General features: G+C 44.3%; 1 protein-coding gene across 2 annotated transcripts in view; it reads right to left on the reverse strand.

The window, feature by feature from the left end:
• Positions 1–20,141, reverse strand: part of RALGPS1 (Ral GEF with PH domain and SH3 binding motif 1) — a 228,297-nt gene that overhangs the window by 116,218 nt on the left and 91,938 nt on the right. For both annotated transcript variants that reach the window (XM_023743512.1, XM_023743513.1), the window contains exons 6-7: positions 12,828–12,917; positions 9,555–9,647 (exon numbers count right to left, since the gene is read on the reverse strand). In XM_023743512.1, coding sequence (XP_023599280.1) covers positions 9,555–9,647; positions 12,828–12,917 — 183 coding nt within the window. The remainder of the gene's footprint in view (positions 1–9,554; positions 9,648–12,827; positions 12,918–20,141) is intronic.

The raw sequence follows: 20,141 nt of genomic DNA on the forward strand, positions 1-20,141 counted from the left end.
AAGATGGGGCCAAGACTACTGCCTCTATTTCAGGTTCATAATCACAGTCTGAGTATCCTTGGGGAACTCAATTCACAGAGGAGAGAGATGTCTATTATAGCAACACGGTGAGTAAACAGAGACCAAGAACCTAGACAAATAATAAGTAAATTATGGGTGAGAGAAGTGCCAAGGAGAGAAGCACTTGGAATAAACATTTAAGGATGAGAAATTCACTAAATGAACAATATACACCCAGGTCAGAACGAGACTCTAGTTATGAACTGCCCCCATTGTAAAGTTTGGCAGGCCCCTCATACTCTTGATGAGGAGGTCATTTCTTTATTAATGCAACTTAGAACCCCACTGAAATCTCTGGCGATCACCCATGTTCATCCAGCAGTCAAACAAACCTGTGTGTTACCCTCACTTCACTGCAGCTGACCCATGCTGATGCCCAATGCCCATACCACTGGCTCTCTGGACCCAGCTGGGAAATTGCCCATGTTCCCTTCCACGTTCATCCTATCTGCCCAGCCTGTCGAGTACCTCTATGCATAGCACCACAGAGGTGAAAAGCATGGCATCTGTGTCCTGACATGGATATGACCAGGCCAATATGAGCTTAGATCCCTGGAGGATGTCCCTGAAAATTGCTCTGCAGATTTCTCAAGTCAATAACTGGGGTTCTCTGGCAGAGTGGGACAACCAAGGCAGTCACATTTGCATGCTTCCTAAATTGAAAGCTGAGTTCCTCCAGTGCACACCTCCCCCTGTGGACCTTGCCTCTATACATACTCTCCACCACCTCCCACCCCCCACACTCACACTCACACACATTCAGAAGGGCTGGATCTGGTTAGCTTCACTCATCTGCTCCATCCTGTGCCCACAAATGGAAGTCAGGGTCGCATCAGACTACTGAATAATAATGCATAGGATGATAGAAGACATGAAAAGCTCAGAACATCTATTTCCCAATCATGTATTTGAAAACTACTTAAGAACTTCCTCTAGCAAAATAAAGGAATAAACCAACTACAGGAAGACACAGGATATAGGAAACAGTGGGTCCAATCCAGGAGCAGTAAAGGGAGTTGCTGGGATGACAGATGAACAGCAGGCCTTAAGAACGACTGGTCCACATATGGGAGATGTGTCCAGAGAAAGAGAAGGTGCCATAAAAACCTGATAGGACCACACATTTGTTGGAAAAAGATATATTTATTATATATAATAAATTAAAAATTTTTTAACATGTATTAAAATCTAGTAAAATATTATATAATATTTAAAATGTGATATTAAAATCTATAATATTATAATATAATGTATTATATATAAACTATTATATATACATACACAATTGAGCCTTGGACAATGCAGGCTTGCACTTCGCAGGTCAATTGAATGGGGTGGGTCAATTTTTTAAAATTTGCATATATGTGGCCTGTCCAATTCAAACCTGCATTGTTCAAGGGTCGTGTGTGTGTGTGTGTGTGTGTGTGTGTGTGTGTGTGTGTATAATATCTGGTAGATAGCAGGAAGCTAGGGTAAGGTTTTTTTTAAAGGGAGTTGGAATTCTAGGGAAACAAAAAAGTATTCCAGAAAGGACATGTCCTTAATAGTTTACTACTTGACTACAGAGAACCGCATTTACACATCCCTAATAATTAAAACACTAAGTACTCATTTAACAAGTGACTTAACTGTGGTAACATGAGTGTGAAGAATGAGGGAAGATGAGGAACACTAAACCAGCATCTATCATACAAAGAAGTCACCCAATATTGTCAAAAGTAAATGGATCAAGAAACTACAGCAAAAGCACATTGGTGGGAATGTGGCAGAAACTACCAGCAGAACCAGCTAACAGCTAAGGGTTGCCTCTGGGGAATGAATGGAGTACGGAGAGATGGGTGCTCTTATTTCAGTAAGCCTTTCAGTACTTAGTGGTTTTTAAAATTAACGTGCATGTATTATGCCAAAAAATTATTTTAAGATTTAATTTTTAAAATATAGTTTGTTCATTCAAAAAATAACAGCATTTACTTATATATGTTTTAAAGTTTTATGACAAGTACAGCCATAATCTAAACACCTCATATGAATTGAGGGTCCTTGAGATTTTAGAGTTTATAGGAAGCCCCAGGAAGAAACCATTAGGTATACGTAAAAGAAAATATATTGTCCGCCTACCTGAGTCAAAAGAGATACTAAAAGCATTCACGTTCAGGAAAAGAGGTAAGGAAATAAGCGTGAGGGGAAGTTCACGAAGTACAACAGGCCACCTCACTTGTAGTAAGTTTAGAAGTTGTGGGGCACCCTGAGATGTTCTTCCATAATATTCATTGTGATTGTGATTGTGTGGCTCCATCTGTGTCTCACTGGACTGACAACCCAGCCCATGAGGCAGTGGCTGTGCGGGCTGTATTCCCTCTACTATTCCGGCAGCTGCTATGGTTCCCGACACAGAGGGAATGCTGCCTGAGTATTTGTTGAATAAAAGGAGAAAACTAACAATGATAACTTAAAAATCCAATTCCTTGAAAAACACTCCAATAATTCTTGGGTAAAAGGGGGGAAAGCCACGATTATGGACTATTTAAAAACCACAAATAATGAAAACACTATATGCTAAACTATGGGAAGAGGCCAAAACTAGTATACTGAGAGAAAACATATCGTTTTTAAACTTTTACAATAAAAAAACTAAGAATATAAATCAACTCAACATTCAACTCAAGAAACTAGAAGGGGGGGGGTAAGAAATTGATTAATAGGTAAAATCAGAAATTGGTATGTTAGAAAACAAAAAACTAAATACCAAACCTATAGAAATGATAGCTAAACCCAAGAACTAATTTATATAAAATATCAATAGAACAGGTAAAATCTCTACAAATAAGGCAAAAAGCAGAAATAGAAAACATTAGAATTGAGAAAGGGGCTATAACCACATATGCAAAATGAACTAAAATTACAAGGTAAAAATCAACTCTTGCATATTAATTTTAAATAAATTTCATGGTGCTAAGTGTCAGCTGCAAGGGACTACAGGGACTCATAAACCACAGGGGTCAAAAGCCAGGAAGACCACAAACCTTGATCAAATACCTGAAGAAGTGTTGCTTTTGGAAATTTCCTCTACCAGACTCCGAGAGCCTGTATGTGGCACTTGTATTTGACTAATAATGAAAACCCCCCCTCTTCTGGTAAATAGTTCAAATCTGGAAACTGTCTCCATGGAGGAAAAAATAAAAGTCTCTCCAAATCCTCTTTATGAGGACTTTGGTATCTTGTCCCATTGCCTTGAGAGAATATTTCTTGATACGTGGAAATGTTTTTCAACAAAGAGCCTGCTGCTCCAAATATGTAAAACTGGCTCCAAGTCCTACTTTAATTCCAGTGTCTACTGTTGGTATGGAAAGAATTTTTAGTGCTGCGGCTAATCTATGGACCAATGGATTCAACAGACTGAGTGTGGAATAAGTAAGGGATGAAACTAGGGCATTTTAAAAAGGTAATTTTCACCTCTTTAGATACAAATGATCAGTTCTGAAAAATAAGCCACAAAGTCATATATCTAATGTAAAATATTACATGCAATGGAGATTGCCATAAATAAGAAAAATTGTGGCTTTGAATTTAGTAGGCATCCCCGTCATTTGTCTGTCTGTGTCTTTTACTAAGGCTATTTAAACTCTGTACAGATAAAAGTTAACGTGCAGAAAATGTTACACTGCAAGCAACTCCTGTCCACAGAAAGGCAAACTGTGTGTCACGGAATGCCTGGTTATCACCCTGGGAATACTGACAGTTTTATTTCCATTTAAAAAAGTATTTCAACATTCTTACCTGACTATAAGCACTCTGGGTTCTCCTTGATACAGTTGTGATATCTTACTAGTTCTCTCACTAATTAATGAGTTAAATAAAATCTTGGACAAGTATTCGTTTTGTATTTGTATAAGTCCTGATTTTACCTTTTAAAAAATATCCTGTAACAGTTTACATGTACACCCATATATACACACAAACATACATTCACATGCACATGCATACATACGCACAGAATGTATAATCTTGTATGACAATTAGGTGTTTCCAATAAAAATAGCTAATTTTTAAAAATTCCACTCACGGCAACCCCAGGAGACATTCCCACAAAGCCCCAAGAGTAAGCCAGGAGGTTGAGATTGTTCCCTGAAAAAGTTTGCCAAGGGCCCTTACTATGTGCCAGGTGTCATTCTAAACATGTTGTGTGTTGTTTTTTCATATGTTTACTCATTTAATCTTTACCGTAAGAGGTAGGTCCAAGGCTGAGCCAACATGTTTGCATCAAGAGTCCACAGTGCCCCTCATTTCTTGACCTGGGGTCCCTAGACAATTCAGGAATTCGGGTCATGTGTCCTCAGAGCCCACAGCCACCTGACATACAGGCCAGCATGACAGCTTCTCCAAGGTGACTTTTTCCTTTCATGCTCCCTTGGGGACTTCCCAGATGAACAGATATTTTCTGACAGGTGACACAGATGGCTCTCTGATTCCTATGGGAACTGAATTACATGGAGGCTGCAGTCTGGCCTCTCCTCCCTGTGCAGGCATTAGGCCCCGAGCCCCCTGTAAGGGCCTTGGCCGTTTCACATAACTGCTAACTGTGCCGACTCTGAGAGCATCTTTATTTCTAGCACATAATGACTTCCCTTTCTTAGCTCTGGCTTAGCATTGCTTCCTGGTTTTTATTTTGGTTGTATTTTTTCCAGTGTGTGTTTGTGTGTTTGTGGAGCAGGCAATTGGGAGACTGAAAATTATTCCTTATCAGCTCAGTCTGCCATATTGCCTCGAAGTCCAAAACAGTCTGCGAAGAGAGGCTTCTGGCACCCACTGTCACTTCCTGGAAACCAAAGTTGGATTTCAGACATGCCAAGTTGTGAGCTGTGAAAGGAACATGTGATCAGAGGGCTCTGTGGGGCAGGCGTGGGAACGCGGGCCCAGGGCTCTGAAGAGAGGCTAGGGAGAGGGAGGAGGCAGTCACCGCTGGGGCACAGAGGTGATGGCTGAAGCTCTCCAAGCCGGTGACATCCCCAAGGGATGGGAAATGGATTGGGGAGGGTGGGAACTGGGGTCAGAGCCTCCAGAACACTTGCATCTAGGGGGAGGAAGGAACAAAAGCAGGCGGGGAGGAGCCCGCTGCCAGAAGGGCAGGAAGGGCACCAAGCCAAGCGAAGAGATTTTTCAAGAAGAGGGCGATGAACAGTGTCCAATGTTGCGACGCTGTCAAGAGAGATGAGGGTGGCGAAGTCAGCAGAATCCATGGTTGGGAGCTTCTGAGAGGCAGCGCAGGCAGGGCCACTGAAGAATGTCTGGGAAAGGAGCAACTGGAGAGTGCAAGTATTGGTCTCCTCTGCCTTCCATCTCTTCGCCCCTCACCATCTCACCTCTTAAGGCTTGGGAAAGCCTGAAACAGGCAGCCCATGCCTGTCACCACCTTCTCAACATCAGAGCGGGGGCTACTGGGATACTTCCTGGATGAAAGACCCTAAACTCTGAAATACAAACACATCTGCCTTCTTAGGATATCTGCAAAGTAGCCATTCCCAGAACTGCAGCTCCATGACCCTGTGCCCCCAGATGTCTGGGAGTGAGAGCCCCGTTCCCAGAAGTTCCCTTTCCAAGTCACCACCCTGCAGACCAGGCCTCCTGGCCCATCAACTGAGATGTCCTAACAGCCAGAAACCTCAGTTTTCACTTGCTGCTGCAGATGAGTCAAAATCTCTGGATCAATTCAGTAGGAAAGAGTGAATCATAATAGGAACGCGCACAGAGCAAGCTGTGCGTGTGTGTGCGTGTGTGCATGTGCGTGCATGTGTGCGTGTGTGTGTATGTGTGTGATGCATAGCACATGATCCTAATTACTGTAAGGAGTGACTCACCCATTCTCCAGGAATCCCATACCCCCAGGTCACTCATGAATAAGTCAGTCTCCTCTTGGGACCGAGTTCCACCATTTTCCCAGTTGCTCAAGTGCAAAACCTATGAAACATCCTTCATTCCTTTCTTTTCCTCATCTCCAACATCCTATCCATCACAAGTCCTGCCAACCCCGTCTTCAGAATGCCTCTCCTATCAGTCTCCTGTTCTCCATGTCCACTGCCACTTCCTCCTCCCGGCCAGCATTGCCTCTCTCCTGGATTCTGCCCTAACCTCCTAAGGAGGCCCCATCCCACTGTGGGCTCCTTCCAGAGTCCCCCACTCAATTTTTTTTCTACCCAGTAGCAACTGTAATTAAAAAACAAGCAACTGTGAGCCAGATCATGTCGGTCTCTGTTTAAAACCCTTTTCTACACTTAGAATACAACCTAGTTCCTCTGCTGGGCCCTGGCCCTTCCTGATTGGTCCGGTTTCCCATGCACGGCATCCTGACCCACTCCTCCTGGCCCACTGTGCTCCTGCCCAATGGCTTTTGCGTTTCTTCCCGCTGTGGGCCTTTGCACTGGCTGAGCCCTCTGCCTAAAATGCGCGTGCCCTCATCTTGGCACCGCTGGCTCCTCTTGTTACTCAGGGGTCGGGCAGGCCTTCCCTAAACACCCGGTCGTTTCTATCACATCCTCCTGTTTCAGTCTTCTGATCATTTTGTTCCCATCTGACAGTTCTTTTCTCATTACTTCATGCATTCAACAAACATTGATCACTTCTTGTGCCAGGCAGACTAGGCATGTGTTTATTCTCCCTCAATAACATGTCTGTCTCCACTGAATAACATTAAAAAAAAAAAGCTCATGAAGACAGGGGCCTTGAGCAGAGCCTTAGGGCCTGGCATGGAGGAGGCATTCAATAAATATTTGATTTGCAGAATGAATAAGTACACACGGTAATGTGTACTCAGGAAATCAGAATTGGCTGATATAACTTCTAAGGTCTCATGGCTTTGAGGCAGCCAATATTCCAAAGTGGCCCTAGTACTGGGATAAATCAGACCCTGTCTGTATTTTTCCAGGCCAGCAAAGTTGATTCCCTCCCTGTTTGTGCATCTAGTCAGCATTAATTAAGCGCCTACTATGTGCAGGCCTGTGCCTGGTACCAATCTCGATCCTGTCCCAGCTCACTCAGCTGTTGGCACTCAACAGCCAGCAGGGGCCAGCCAAAAGGTTACCCTGTCCTATAGCTAATGACCAACTGGTCCTCACTGGCGGTCACCACTGGTGCAACCAGGTGGCAGGTCTCCTCCCACACCTGTAGCTCACTTCTTCCTGTTTCCCAGATACCCAGGGTTTCAGAGCAATGCCAGGGAGCCAGGCTGCCCTGTCCCCAGGGCAGGGAACCAGCCTCCCTTCTCCAGACCCATTGCCCAACAGCGAGAGAGCCTATTTCTCCAAGCCCTGCGCTCACCCTGGTTCCAACGCCAGGTTCCGTCACTGCCAGCTCATCTGGCACGCTGGCCAAGAACATGGGCTAGGAGGCCCGGCAAGGCAAGGCTGCAGCACATCGGCTTGCACCGCTGGCTCTGTGATCTTGGACAGGTCACTGTGCCTCTTGGACCTCAGATTCCTTTTCTGATAAATGAAGACTATAAATACTTCAGCAGTGCCCTGGTGCCCCTGCTCCTCCCTGCTCTTGGGCCCGAGGTCTCACCAGGACCAGATCGAGGGGCATGTGGGGGAGGGCTACATTTCTATGGCTAATCTTATTATCAGAAATTAGGAGCAAGAGAAGAATTCAATTCAGCACAATAAACATACACAATTCAAACAACAAGTGCATACTCAGCCAGGAACCTGGGACACAGGGGGGATCGGGCCTCATCATAAAGGCAGGCAGTCAGAGGGGAGGTGGACCTGTGAACAAAACTACAGAGCTATTATCTAATAGCTAGGTTGCTAGTTCAATCTCCTGTCGGGATGCATAGGGGAAGCAACCAATCACTTTCCAAGTGCTGTGTAAGGACAGGCGTGGAGAGTGTCAGGGATACAATACAGTCTCGATGCCTCTGAGCTGGGTGATCAGGATGAAGGGGAAAGATGATGTGTTTGGCCTTCTCTGTTTCCCAAATGCTCTGTGTACACCAGTGTCCTTGGACTAGCAGGACAGGTGGGTGAGTGGTGGCTTGTGAGACTCCTGACAGCCCTCATAACCATAACTTAGAGGGCCCCTGAGAGCCACAATACCGCTGACAGGAAGGTCTATGCACCGTGAGATTCATCGTTCACTCCTCTGGGTCCATGCATAGCTCCCAGCAGTCCAAGAAACAATAACAGCATCTACATGATGGAAAATTCATTTCAAAAAGACTCTCTAAGCAACTTTTGAAAAAAAGCCTCAAGCTCAGATGGAGTCGGGGAATCACAGGGCTGGCAGCTACTGCATAAACCAGCAGCTTCCAAACTTGCTTTCCACCTCTAAAGCTATTGCTCTACTGAAATTCACCCAGAAGCCGGTATACAAAACTGATACAAACAGAGCTGCTCTGCTAGAAATAGTGCCCCACTGTCTACTTGGCACCCTCCCCCTTCTCCCCCAGCCCCTGGCACCCTCACCCCGGCAGCTCCAAGGAACCCCTGGGGCTCCAAAAGCAGTGATGGAAAACCGCTAACCTAGGCCAACCTCTCTGAGTAGATATGGGAAACGAGTCCCACAGGAGTCACGCTCTGCACTGCGCCTGAACACAAACCCAGGTCTCTGAGTCTAAGCTAACACTCCTCACCCGACTTCGCTAAAGCTAGATCGATGGAAAATTGCACTTTAAAGCAACAAGGCTCAAATCTGATCACCTACACATAATCCCTAAAAGCCCTGGAACTAGCCAAGTGTGAAACAGAGCCCAGCCCCACAGGCTGGCAGGGAGAAGGTCGGAAATGAGTTGCAGAAGCACAGCTGACAATTCCATAGCGTTTCCTTCAGTTCCGCGGGACATAAACAGGTCTTGAAAGGCTTGGGCTGCGTGGCTGTGAGACCCTGGACCAGGCAGCCAGGAGGTGAATGCTAACGAGCTATGGAAATAGCGATTACTTTCCCCGTGTCAGGCACCGTGCCAAGCTAAGGAGGATAAAGAGGTCTGAGATATTTTTATAGCAGAGAAACTTTCCTACGGACTCAATTATATAACTATCAGACTCCACCTCTGGGCTGAAACTACCCATGGCCTTCAGGAAAAAAGCAGTTTTCCCTACAGGAGGGTCACAGGTTTCTCCAGAGAAACTCCTAGCTATATGGCCAGCAACCCACAGCAGCTGCAAACCATCAGCCCAGAGACCTAGCCAAGCACTGTTCGGCGCCTGCCAGAGACGAATACCAGCCAAGCGGAGGGCAGGAGTCGTGCGCTGACCCGGCCGTCACACTGGACGTGGTAGGGTAGAGGAAGGTCCCAAACTCATCCACATCGGTGTCCTCCCGACTTCCTGAGGCCACTGAAGAAGAGAAGGTGCCCAGGGAGCAGTGCCTGAGCCCCCAGTCGCCCTCCGTTGTTGGCACAGGGCGGACAGGCAGAGAAAGCCTCTGGGGCTGAAGGAATGAGGGGCTGCAGCACTGAAGTGACAGCCAAAATCAAAGGGACAGACTCAGGAAGATTCACTTACAGCCCAGGTCTTTGTCAGCCTGAAGATGGGTGCACTTTGTAATGCCGACACCACAGACATGAGAGAGTGAAGGTTGTTGAGTTCTAGGAGTTTCTGGGGGGAAAAGATATGGAATAGATTATTTTGCTGCTATAAACAACAGAACAAAAACACGCTCAAGTGTTACCAAATGTCATATTTATGAAATTCAATTGCACTTAAAAATATCTCATGTAGAAAATGTAGTTCTAGGAAGTTCATAGAAACCATATGCTCTTTTCCTTTCAAATTGCCACAAGGTGAGTTTGCAGCTACAACATTTGCAAAATTTCATAAGCTGACTAGTCTGGCTGCTGGACAGAAACATGGCTCAGAAGAAGGTTTGATAATGTCCTTTATGTTTTTTTGGGTTTTTTTTAGACAAATCTGAACAGTCCCAGCAGGCTTTTGTGCACTGAAACCTCAGCTGGCCAACATCAGCGTGGGTCTTTGGTGATCACCTGGACACTGAATCGGGGGCTAAGGAAAGGCGCCATCAGTCTGCATAACCCGCCTCAGCCGGCAGGACAGATCTGGCTTTCCAGCCACTTGACCATACTCCTCTGAACCAGACCCGGAATTAGTGAGAACATTTGGATTCAATTCAGACTCAGACAAGTTCCTTGCCATGGAGGGCAACAGAAGGAGACACAGTCAAGAGTAAGTGCAGAAAAATGTAATGGCTCTGGTCCTGGTTTTATGCGAGGGAAGCCTACTAACAAGACAGGGGTCCCAGTCTCATTCTCGGGAGTCCATGAAGCCTGGGTTAGCAGCAGGCTCTCCAGACCCCCCACCCCCGGGGCATCCACTCTTTGTGTGTCCATGGCACAGGTCACCACTTCAAACACTACTCCTGAGCCTTGGCATCCTCATAGTTAAAACAAGGAAGGGCCCCAGCTGGTTTGGCTCAGTGGATAGAGCGTCAGCCTGTGGACTGAAGGGTCCCGGGTTCGATTCCAGTCAAGGGCACATGCTAGGTTGCGGGCTCGATCCCCACTGGGGGGTGTGCAGGAGGCAGCTGATCAATGATTCTCTCTCATCATTGATGTTTCTCTCTCTCTTCCTCTCAGAAATCAATAAAAATATACTTTAAAAAAAACAAACAAGGAAGGAAGTCACGGCCCCTCTGCTACCTGGGACGGCACATGTAAACTGCCTAGACCAGGGCCTGACGCCAGGGTCAGCACTCATGGTGATGTGAGTTGCTCATTCTTTGTCAGGAAGACGTGTCCCCCCATATCCCCCGTCACTCATCTTGGGTACTTCCAAGCTCAGGTGCTACTGCCTCTACTATGTCTTTCCTGACCATGTTCCCAAGTCTGGGGACCCCACTGTCTGACCCCACAACAGTCTGTGCCTCTCCTTAGCACACTGGACGGTGCTCCCTGAGGGCTGGGGCAAAGTCGTGCCTGCCATTACGTCCCCAGTACCTAGCTCAGCACCCAGGAGGGCCTAGTGAAATGGACAAATAAGTGAAAAGCCCTCATGCCTAGTCTTCATGGCTTTGCTCCTACTTGGAGATTTCTCCCTTACCACAACGTTCAGACTTCACACATCTTGTAACGTTCTCTAATTGTTTCCTGCTGTGGAATAACAGATTCTCTGTGCGAACAGAATTTCGTCGTATGTAACTGAATTACTATACCTGTTACAGAATTTCTTTAGAGCTGAAGGTCCTCTGGGACAGCAATTACCAATCTTTCGGACCTCACGGACCACCAGTGGTCCGCAGACCACCGGTTGGCGACCGCTGCTCTGGGAGATGATCCAGTCCACCCCTTCCCTTGTATGGATGGGAAACTGAGGCCCAGAGGAGGAGGAGCCTGCACAAGCACATTCCCAAGGCACCGTGCAGCATGGCGGTCCACCATCGGAAGATGGCAGAGGTTAAAAGGGATCCCTTTAGGTCCCTTGGGTGGGGACCATAAACTCATTTCCAAACAGAAAGCACGAGGTAGGCTGGAACGTAATCGCACTTTCTCACGAGGCCCAGCACAAACTCGCTAACAGCAAGTATCACGAAGCCCAGCCTGGTCCAAGTACTTCAGACACACAGGACATAACAGTGCGCCTAACACACATACTTCACAGATGGATGCCCTTAACCTTCCTCGAGGGAAGGCAGGAGAGCAGCTCCCCAGAAGGCATGCCCCACGGACTCTGTGGGCCCTGGGCATGGACACTCACCTCGCTAGCCTCCCTTTCGTCCTCTGGGAATGGGATAGTAATCATGTGACATTGACTACGATCATTTCCCTAAAGCTCCTACTGCGGTGCCTGGCTGCTGAGGGGCCTCAGTAAAGGTTAGCTGGCCTAGGATCGGGGTGGGGAAACAACAGGTGCACATGAAGCAAGGAGTGGACCAGGCAGAACAGTGTTCCACTGGTCAGGCAAGCTGGAGGCCGGGAGAAGTGTGTGGGGAGGAGGTGGCTGGGCTGTGTAAGTGATGAGAGTGGTTCAGAAAGGCCCCTGGGACCACAGCGGGGCTGGCAGAGATGAGGGAAGAGGGGAAAGGTGGGATGCACACATGAGCCGATACCCAACTACTGACAAGGACAGAACCCGTCAGGCAGGAGTTGGGAGTGGGAGCAACAGGGTCATCCGGCCCAGGTCTTAGCTCAGGATGGGTGGGTGAGCTTTGCTGGCTGGGGACAAAACTGCAGGATGTGATGGCATCACAAAAATCAATGCTAAGTAAACTCACCAACCCTGAACTGACTAAATTTGAAGGAGGAGGAGGATGGATCCCAGGGGTAGCCCTGGGGCCTCATGGAGAGTGTGAAAGGCCAAAGAGAATAGCTGGCTGCCAAAATCACAGGGTGGAGGAGCATGCTGCCAACTGTGTGCATGGGGGGCGGGGAGCCGAGTGGGCATCCAGGTCAGTCTCCCAGCTGCCTCTGTCTGGGGAAGTCAGGTCACCACCCCCTATCTGAACCCTGCCCAGGCAGACCCAGAGCACAGCTGCTCCCAAATTATTGAGAAAACATTTTTTAAATATTTTTTTTATGGATTTCAGATAGGAAGTGAGAGGAAAAGACAGATAGAAACATCAATGAGACAGAATCATTGATTGGCTGCCTGAAACCCAGGCATGTGTCCTGACCGGGCATGTGTCCTGACTGGAAATCGAATCCTAAGCTTCTGGTTCATAGCTTGATGCTCAACCACTGAGCCACGCCATCTGGGCAGGGACACATTTTTGAGACAGAGAGAAAGGAAAGGAAAGGGGATTGAAAAAATAAAAAAACAGCTTACCTTGGCTATTTTCACAAAATGGCTCAGGATTTCTGCCCTTATTTTTAAAGTCTGTGCTGTTAGAATTTCTCGTACAACCCAAAAGCTGACCTGTAGAGTCAAATACACAAACAGACAGACAGATAGACACACACACACACCAGAAAAGTTGTTAAATGCTGGGCCACCATGTCACCCTGCCACCACTTTTAATGGGATTTCCAAGAGGCTGGGAAACTGGGAAAGCATCACCCAGGGTTGTGTGAGGTCTCGGGTTCCTTAATGACACCCTACCTGGCAAATGGGTCCCCTACTCTCAGCACCACCTCTCCAACACACAGTGGTGCTGAGAGGTCAATACTTTTGTCGTCCCCCAGGGGGTTAGTTATTGCGCCTCCATGACAGGAGTCTCTCGACAAGCGCTGCAGGGAATTCTGAGATGGGTCAGACAGGATTCCTACTCAGAAGGATCCCAGATGTGGGGAGGCCATGGATGGATGGATGGATGAATGGACAAGTGGCCAAAGGGATATGCATACTGTCAGTACCACCCACGAGATCCATATCCTCAGCCAGACCTAAGACAAGAAGAATTTACCAATATTCACACAATTGTAACAAGTTTAATTTTCTAGGGTAGGGTTACCCAAATACTAATGAAAATGACACAGAAATATCTTACAAAGTTCCATAAAACAATGCAGATTAAGGACATGTTTTTGTGGAGACAGCAGATGCCAAAGAGCATCCTGGTTCAGAACATCACTCATCACTCATGCTTGACCTCTCACATAAATCAACATCCTCAAGCCCCCAAGTCCTTTGGTGGGACCAAGAAAGTCATCTCCCCATGTGTAGGTGACTCGCATGACACCTCTGAGAACACAGAGGAGCTTTATGCCGAGAGCTCTGGGGAGTGGCCAGCTTTCTGGCTGAGGTTTCACTGCTGCCACGGCTCTTTGCAGAGCACAGAGGCTAAGAGGGCAATGAACCTCTAAAGAGAAAGGTGGGGAGCAGGGACAGGGTGTGGGGTTCAAAGGAAGGCGGGGCATTGGAAACCTCTAAATTCTACTAAGCAAAAATTAGTTAAGAATATTCTAGAGTTAACAAAGCACGTTTACTGCTGCAACCAAATGTATCCTCTTTACTGAAGTACTGGCCCTTTCCAATGAGAAAACAAGGAAAGAATAACCAAGAATCAAAACTCTGCTTTTCACATTAAGCAGGAATATTATAGAAAAGTTTTCTCTGCATAATTATCTGTGGTTGGTTCCAGGACATGCCCTGGTTTCCATAGAATCATTTTTTCCCAAGGAATTGCCTAAAATTAAGTTCAGACTCAAATGTTTACTAGCCAGTTATGGAAGGAAGATATTCTGGATACCACGTGATATACCCATAAACCTTATATTTTAATACATGGACATTTTTATGCCACATAATTTCCAATGTGATCATGTATGTGTCCTGTATAATTTAATAAATTCCTGCATGCCAAAAAATCACACATATTTTTAGAGCAGGAGAGTTGACTCTGATCTGTAGCATATGGCATGTGGAGGCAACTCTAGGTCAATTCAATCCAACAGACTTTCATGAAGCCCTAACTGTGTACAGGCTCCAGGCACTGCAATCCAGACCCTATCAGTGCTTGCCTGGTATGGAGGTGACCAGAGGAGGAGGCAGCTGGTGGTGGTGGCCTGGCCTGGAGTATGGGGGAGGTGATGATAGAGGAGGGCTTCTTAGAGGAGGCAGGTCTTGAAAGGTGGGTAGACTTTCTACAGGTAAAGGTAGGACTGAGGTTTGGTGTATACACCAGGACCAGGGAGAGCCAAGTAGACTAACGCAACAGCTGTGGGGTGGAGATGATGAAGGGGATTTGATGCTAACAAGGGAAGTGAAAGCCAGATTGTAGGGGTCTGGAGAAATAAAGTGATAAGAAGGACCTAAGACAAATAATTACACACAGGAGAGTCCCAGAGGCTTCTGAGCAGAAGAATGACAGGCTAGATCCCTTTATAGGAACACCCAACAGGAAGTTGGTGCAATGGTCTAAGTGAGAGGTGGGAGGCCTGAGCTAGGGCCATGCTGAGGCAGATGGAGGAAGGGGCAGGTAAGGAAGATATTACAAAGGTAGGATCAGCAGTTCTAAACATTTTTAAAAAAATATTTTTATTGATTTCAGAGAGGAAGGGAGAGGGAAAGAGAGATAGAAACATCAATGATGAGAGAATCACTGATTGGCTGCCTCCTGCATACCCCCTACTGGGGATCAAGCCCACAACCCAGGCATGTGCCCTTGACTGGAATCAAACCTGGGACCCTACAGTCTGCAGGCCAACGCTCCATCCACTGAGCCAAACCAACTAGGGCCTAAACATTTTTGATTCTCTTTTCTAACTACAAAATTTAAAAGAAGCTTAATGTTGAAAACAAGGGAAACGGAGATAAGCACAAAAGATGAATCACTTGCAACATACAGACCACCAAGATAACCACTGTGGTGTGTGTCCGTCTAGCTAGCCTTTCTTTCCAAAGAGTATACGTTGCATGTTAATCATATCACAAGAATTTCTATAAGTGAATAAATATTCTTCCACATCATACTTTTTAGCGGTTGCTAGGTATTTTATCTTAGGAATGTAGCATCATTAAGTGATCCCCTATTGTTGGGTAGGTTATTTCTAATTTTTTGTTGTAGAAAAGAATGTTGTGGTGCCTTGGCCAGATTGCTAAATGGTTAGAGCGCGGGCCCGCACACAGAAGGGTCTTGGGTTTGATTCCCGGTCAAGGGCACATACCTGGGTTGTAGGTTTGATCCCCGGCCCCGGTTGGGATTCATTCGGGAGGCAGCTGAGCAATGAATCTCTCTCATATCAATGTTTCTTTTTCTCTTGCTCTCTCCCTCCCTCCCTCCCTTCCTACTTCTCTAAAAAAATCAATGGAAAAAATATCCTCGGGTGAGGATTAACACATAAAAAAATTTTGCTGTGGTGAGTGTATATATATATATATATATATATATATATATATATATATATATTCACATATTTTTAGTTAATGTCTTAGGATAAAATTCCTGTAAGGTGGAATGAATAAAAGTATGTGTACCTATTTTCCAAAAGTAGATATAAAAAACTTGGCCTCTAAAAGGTCTATTTGTTTATCTATCAACAAGTTTGAGCAGATCCGTGTTCCCATACACAGGCACATGTACCAGTTATTACAACTCTTTTTTTCGTTACTAAACTAATGGGCAAAATAATATCTCACTGTTTCTATTTTGCATTTCTTTAATGACTGCTCAATCAACATTTTTTGCCTTCTTTTCAGTTTTTTGTTACAAATATTTATAGGTCACTTGTACTATTTGCCTTGTGAATTACCTGCTCAGGTCCTTCACCCATCTTTCTATTGGGACATCTGTCCTCTTACTATTGATTAGTAAATGGTCTTTGTATATTAAAGAAAACACATTAACCCTTTGTGAGTCATACATTGTACCAAAAGTGTGAAGAAACTGGTACTTTTGGACACTGTTTTGGTGAATATAAATTCACAGGACCATTTTGAAGAACAACTTGAATGTGTCTTTAAAGTTATATTCTCCCTAGAATATTTACCTTATGAATATAGAAATTTAGAGGGACATATGTACAAAGGTTCCCTGACGCACTGTTTATAAAGCAAAAGAATAGAAAATGCCCATCAATAGGGAATTGGTCACATAAATAATACTTTCACCTCAAACTCTCCAAGGAAGATGCTATAGAGGGAAGAGGGCAGCTGTGCTTGCTCCACCTTCTTGAGGGCAAACGATCTACATTAATTATTTGGAATTCTTCTGCATAGGAGGTTTGTCTTGTCTGCCCCCTTTATTTATCCAATCACTTATTTATGTCAGAATGGACTCACCTATATTTATTTTATACTTTGGGTTCTGATCCAATACTGTCATTTATTTTGTTGCTCAGCTCATTCCCACTTCAGCCACTGAGGCCTCTTTCAGTTGGTTCCTGCGTCCCTTCCCTTTGACCCCCAGCATTGCTTTGGTTTGTGGGCTTGTTTAAGCATTTCCTTATTTTCCAGCACTATAAGGTGCTACAGGCTCATCTTGGACATTTCTTGCCCCAGTCCTAAACCAGCCACTTTTCTCCAAAAAGCCTGGGTTCCTTTTAGTAGACAATGAGATTAGAAGCCAAATACCTAGCAGTGCATTGCTGGGTTGTGTCTGCACTATTTTGCATTCCCATCAGCAATGAACAAGAGTTTGTGTTGCTCTGGGTATTTGCTAGCAATTGGTATTTGTCAAATTTTGTTTATTAGCTATTTTAATTGGTATGTAGTCTTTTTCATTTTCCAGTGACAAATGATGTTGAGCATCTTTTCATGTTTATTTGCCATCTGCACATCTTCTTGGGTGAGGTGTCTACTCAGATCTTTTGCCCATTTTTTAATTGGGTTGTTTTCTTATTGTTGAATTTTCAGAGTATATTTTGGATACAAGTTTTTTATCAGATATGTGTTTTGTAAATATTTTTTCCAGTCTGTGCTTTTTTTAAAAAAAATTCTCTTAGCAATGTTTTTTGCAGAGTAGAAATTTTTAATTTTAATGAAGTCCAACTTTTCAAGTTTTTCTTTCATGGATTGTACTTTTGGTATCATATCTAATAAATAATCATCAAAGGTCATGTAGATTTTCTTCTATGTTTTTTCCTAAAAGTTTGATAGTTTTGACTTTTAGCTTCCACTTAAATTGCCACTATTTAGGAAAGTCTATCAAGTCTGACCTATAGTTTTGACTTTTACATTTAAGTCTATGTCCATTTTAAGTTAATTTTTATGAAAGATGTAAACTCTAGGTTCATTTTTTTATATATGCTGAAAAAATTCCAATTATTCCAGCATCATTTGTTGATAAAATTACCCTTTCTCCATTGAATGTCCCTATGCATTTGTCAAAGACCAGTTGACTATGTTTGTATGGGCCTACTTCTAGGCTCTCTATTGCAGCAGTCGCCAACCTTTCGGACCTCACTGACCACCAGTGGTCTGTGGACCACCAGTTGGCGACCGCTGCTCCAAAGGTTTCCTTAAACCAGCAGTCGCCAACCTTTCGGACCTCACGGATGACCAGTGGTCTGCAGACCACCAATTGGCGACCAATGCTCTATTCTGTTCCACTGTCTTAGATGTCTAGTCTTTGGTCAATATCATGCTGTCTTTATTACTGTAGCTTTTCTGTCTGTCTTGAAATCAGGTAGAGTGAGTCTGCCAACTTTGTTCTTTTTCAGTATTATGTCTTTAGTCTTTCCATATAAGCTTTAGAATCAGTTTATTGATAGTTATAAAATAGCTTGCTGAGATTTTGATTGGGCTTGAACTGAATCTACAGATCAACTGGGAAGAACTTAATAATGAATCTTCTAATCCATGAAAATAGAATATTTCTCTATTTATTTCTATCTACTGTGCTTTTTTGCATCAGTGTTTTATAGTTTTCTACAAACAGAACTTGTACCTAGTTGTTAGTGTTATACCTAAGTATATTTCTTCGTGTGTTTGTGTACTATTGTAGATTTTTTTTAATTTCAAATTCCAATTCTTCGTTGCTGGTATAGAAAATGTTCTGTATATTGACCTTACAAACTGCAACCTTGCTATACTCACTTATTAGTTCCAGGATGTATTTTTAAAAAATAGATTTCTTTGAGATTTTCTAAATAGACAATCATGTCATCTGTGAATAAAGACAGTTTTATTTCTCCCTTTTTGACCTGTATATCTTTTCTTTTCTTGTTTTATTGCGCTAGTCAGGACTTCCGGTATGAATGGCAGTGTTAAGAGAGTGCACCCTTGCCTTGTTCCGAATCCTTTGGGGAGAGCACCAGTGTCTCACCATTAAGTGTGATGTTGGCTGCAGGACTGTTGTAGATATTCTTTTATCAAGTTGAAAAAGCTTCCTAATTTGCTGAGATTTCCGAAAAAGTCATGAATGGATGTTGAATTTTGTCAAATGCTTTTTTGAATCAATTAGTATGGTAGTATGATTTTTCTTCTTTAGCCTATGAATACACTGTATTACATGAGTTGATTTTCAACTGTTGAACCAGCCATGTATACCAGTCGTAGAATAAATGCAACTTGGTCATGGTGCTAATAAGCTTTTAAAATACAGACACTATTATTATCACCATTATTGTTCCAGTGGTATAATTAGCACTAGAGTTTAGCCACTGAAGACTAAGATATCCCCTGGGAAATATCTCAACAGTATTATAGATGAATAAAGCAAAATAGTTATGAACACAAAGAAATTTATTTAATCAACCACAAATAAAACAATCAAAGCATAAAGTAAAGAAAAATTCAGTCAAGAAAAGACAAATACTGTCTTTTCTTATGAGAAATCTACTTTGCCATAAATTTCTCATAGGCCCATTCACAGTTTTCTTAGAAACCTGGAGTTAGAAGGGACTTCAAGGCCCCCTCTTCCCCTCAACCTCCGCACCCTCCACCCTCAGCCCCATGATGTTCTACAGTCACTGTGATAAAGCCCTGTCTGGTCTCTGCCTGGGCTTTCATGGGTAGGGAACGAACTACCTTGTATTAGGGTAAAGCACTGCCTCCCCACTCCCATCCTCTGGTTCCTACACTTACTGATTGGGCCCTATAGGTTATGCTTGATCAGCTTCCCCAGAGGAACCCCTCAATTACTTGAAAAAACCCTGATTATCTCCTCCCTGAGTCTTCTCAATCCTAGAGCCTTCACTTGGTCCTTATGTAACATGCTTTCTTTCCCCTCACCCTCTGGCCACTGTAATGTTGACATGCCACTCCTGCGTGACAGTCCCCCTGCTCTTCATGCGAGGCACCCAGGAGTGGCTGGATAAAGCAAAGGAAAGTGAGATCACCACACACCATTAGAATGGCTAAAATAAATAAATAAAAATTTAAAACCCTGACAATACTAATTGCTGGCAAGGATCTGAAGCAACACAAACTTACATTCATTGCTGGTGGGAATGAAAAATGGTACAGACACAATCCAGTGATTGTACTCCTAGGTATTTACCAAGCGTATTTGAAATTTTGTGACCACACACACACTCAGAGAGAGAGAGAGAGAGAGAGAGAGAGAGAGAGAGAGAGAGAGAAACATGCATTTGTTTACAGCAGTTTTGCTCATAATTATAGAAAACTGGAAGTAAATAAGATATCACTCAGTAGGTGAATGGGTAGACAAGCTGGTATGTCCATACAATGGAATCGTATTCATAAAAAAATTAAGACATCAAGCCATATAAAGACGTGGATGAATCTTAAATACATATT

This window comes from Myotis lucifugus, unplaced genomic scaffold, assembly GCF_000147115.1.
Source record: "Myotis lucifugus unplaced genomic scaffold, Myoluc2.0 scaffold_397, whole genome shotgun sequence".
NCBI classification, from domain to species: domain Eukaryota; kingdom Metazoa; phylum Chordata; class Mammalia; order Chiroptera; family Vespertilionidae; genus Myotis; species Myotis lucifugus.